At 47.9% G+C, this 3141-nt stretch overlaps 1 protein-coding gene across 1 annotated transcript; it reads right to left on the bottom strand.

The window, feature by feature from the left end:
• Positions 1-418: 418 nt before the first annotated feature.
• On the bottom strand, positions 419-2934 carry LOC132978893 (forkhead box protein B1-like). Its single transcript, XM_061044282.1, has one exon. The coding sequence runs from the start codon at positions 2488-2490 to the stop codon at positions 1546-1548; it is 945 nt and encodes a 314-aa protein (XP_060900265.1). The 5' UTR covers positions 2491-2934; the 3' UTR covers positions 419-1545.
• Between the last annotated feature and the right edge of the window lie 207 nt (positions 2935-3141).

Here is a 3141-nt window from a genome sequence, read left to right as displayed (position 1 = left end):
ACATCACTCGTAACCCCAGCTGTCACATAAAGGGAGATAAATTTACAATGATTGTCTATAAAATAAAGAGGACAAGAAAGTTTCAGAAAGAAGACCACCTGTTAGCTGCTGTGTGTGTGTGTGTGTGTGTGTGTGTGTGTGTGTGTGTGTGTGTGTGTGTGTGTGTGTGTGCGTGTGTGTACAGGTGAATAAACTTTTCTGTTTTGTGTGTTTTTCCCAGGAAGGTCATTTTAATGGATCTGGATGAGCAGACAGATCGAGGGAATCAGCGTCCCAGCGTTCATGTTCATGCTTTTGATGCTTTCAGCTCAAACAAAACGTACAAACACTGAAACAGTTCACTTGTTCAGACAGGAGGAGCATGCAGCAGTTTACAAATACACAGACAGCAGGTCATTTTACAGCTTTTTTTTTAAAGAAGAAAAAAAAAAGATCTTTAACACGGCTGTCGATATAAAAAACATCTAATTTAATTTCTTTGAAAAGTGCATCAGAGACAGTCGACAGAACGTCTCCAGTGTTGTTGTTCTTTTTGAAACAGAAGCTCTGACATAAATATATGATTTCAAGTCTAGTTTTTTTCTTCTCCTCTCTGCGATTGTTCACGTGGAATTACAAATAAAAACACTTAAAAAATAGAAACAAAATGTCAGAGTGTTAACGTCAGGTAACAAATTAAGAGGGAAATTTTTTTAAAATGTTTTTTGCATTTCAATAAAGTTGTCATTTTGAGAAAGAAATCAGATTTTCTGCATTTGTTATTTTAATTCAAACAAACTGAAAGACAGGAATATTTTTTTCTACAATTTAACTTTACATTTTTTACGTTTTTCTCAAAATGAAACAATTCTACATTTTTGGACTTTCAAAATAACATTTTAAATCTTCCTTTTTTAAATTTGTTTTTATGCCTCAGTCAAATACTCTCAAATAAAAAAAAAATAAAAACGACTGCCTGATTATTTGGTTTGCATTATTTTTAATTGTCCTGTTATTTTCAGAGGACAGTCCAGAGAGTGAAAAACGCATTTCCTTTTCGGCTGAACTTTTGTTTTCGTTCGCAGAAAAGAAACAGCAGAAAGGCCCGACTGCAGAAAAGTTAAAGAGTCATTAATCTGAGAGATTTCTTTGAGTGTGAGAAGAAAAGACTCCAAACACAAAAGATCCGGATCATTTGTCACGATCCGACCCGCAGCCCCGAGTCTGTCTGCTGGGGAGGAATTCAAATGAAACCATTAAAAATCATTAGAGGGGTTTTTAAATGACAGATTCACAATTAATAAATGTATTATAATTGTTGCTGAAGATCTGAGGTCAGCCTGCTGTTTCTTTACATGACGGTTAAACATGTTCAGGGTGAGATGATGGATTCTTTTCTTTTTTTTTCAGAGAAATTAACACAATAAAAAATATTTAAAAAATAATGATCGCACGTCCTCACATTCTTGTCACGGAGTTGAAACACTGCTTTGGCGTTGCAAAGTTATTATTTCATTTAGTCTCTCTTTTTTTCAAAGTCTTTATAAAAAGTGTTGAGAGCCCCCGTCAGTGCACCGTCACCGCGGGCTGCAGCGCGGAGGCCGAGGAGGAGAGAGCCTCTCCGGGCGCGACCGGGCTGCTCTGCCCGGCTGCTGTCTGCGGGGATGTGGGGCTCAGCGACTGGGGCGAGTTCGCGAGGAAAGCCGGGATGTGTGTGGGCAGCCCCGGCAGGCCCGCCATGGAGGTGGGCGTGGGTTTAATGGGTACTGGGATGGCGGGCAGAGTTTGTCCGCTGTGACAGAGAGACTTCAGCGGCATGCCATAGGCTGAATAATCGCTGGTTGCCATGGAGATGGGGGTCGCGGTGTCCATCATGCCAGAGCCGTACATGTGCGGCCAGGCCGGGGTCAGCTGGTTGTGGAGCGGGTACCCGGCGGTGGAGAAGGCCGCCAGCCCGCCCGGCATCTTGTACTCTCTGGCGATGATGTTCTCGATGGCGAACGGGTGTTTGAAGCCGGACGGCTGAGACACGGAGCTCAGGTTGTATCCAGCCGGCATCTGCGGGAGGTGCGCGGCGGCGTGCAGCGCGCTGAGCCGCAGCTTGGCCTGCTGCTGCAGGTAGTGAGCGGCGTCCTGGGTCTTGCTGGGTGCCAGATGATCCGTGGCCTGCATGCTGCCCACCTTAAAGCGCTTCCTGCGCCGCAGAAAACTCCCGTTCTCAAACATGTCGCCGCAGCTCGGGTGCAGAGCCCAAAAGCTGCCCTTGCCGGGCTGGTCCGGTCTGCGTGGGATCTTAATGAAGCAGTCGTTAAAGGAGAGGTTGTGGCGCAGAGAGTTCTGCCACCGTTGCGTGTTCTCCCGGTAGTACGGGAACCGGTCCATGATGAACTTGTAAATCTCACTAAGCGGGAGCATCTTCTCCGGGCAGCTCTGGATGGCCATGGCCGTGAGGGAGATGTACGAGTACGGAGGCTTCTGGTCGCTGTAGGTGTTCCTCCCCGGGCGAGGCATTATGCTGCTGAACCGGGCCGGGATGAGGAGACTTCAGACAGTCCGCCAATAAGAGCAGAAAAAAAAAATCACTTCTTCCCAAACTTTGTCTCAACACTCCCAACTCTTTAAAACACCTTCACCCGCGGACAGAAACCTGCCTGGTGTTTGGCACGCATGGCCCCGTCTGAGCCAAAACTCCGCCGTTAAGTTAAAAAAAAAAAAGAAAGTTGCGGAGGCAGCGGCTGGTTCCTCCTCTCCTCTCCTCCTGTCTGCTTGCGAGTCCCCGGCAGGTGCAGCGCGGTGTCCGTCCTCCTCCTGCCCTGCTGCTGAGCTGCGCTAAGCGGCTGTTGCCTCCTCCATGTCCCTGTCCCGGTCTGTCCCTTGTGCGGGCTGGACGGCGGTGACAGCAGCAGAAAAGACCCCCGGAGAAGAGCTTCATTAATGGGCCACTTCTATCACTATCACATGATCACAGCCAGGAGGAGGAGGAGGAGGGAGGGAGGGGGCTCAGGGGGGAGTGGGGGGAACGGGGGGGGGGGCACAATGTGGTTTCATTTACACGTATTTACATGGACGCACTGAGCCAACACGAGACATTTTCATTTGAAGCTGCGGCGGCAAACAGAGCAGAGCAGAGCCGCGCATGAAGCCTGATTATCGGGGATGTTT

This window comes from Labrus mixtus, chromosome 1 (genome assembly GCF_963584025.1).
Source record: "Labrus mixtus chromosome 1, fLabMix1.1, whole genome shotgun sequence".
Classification (NCBI taxonomy): Eukaryota; Metazoa; Chordata; class Actinopteri; order Labriformes; family Labridae; genus Labrus; species Labrus mixtus.
The sequence above is the reverse complement of the archived record's forward strand: the minus strand, read 5'-3'. Positions and strand labels throughout refer to the sequence as shown.

Bases quoted from the DNA above. Each gene is read 5' to 3' on its own strand.
- LOC132978893 (XM_061044282.1), bottom strand. From the start codon at position 2,490: ATGCCTCGCCCGGGGAGGAACACCTACAGCGACCAGAAGCCTCCGTAC.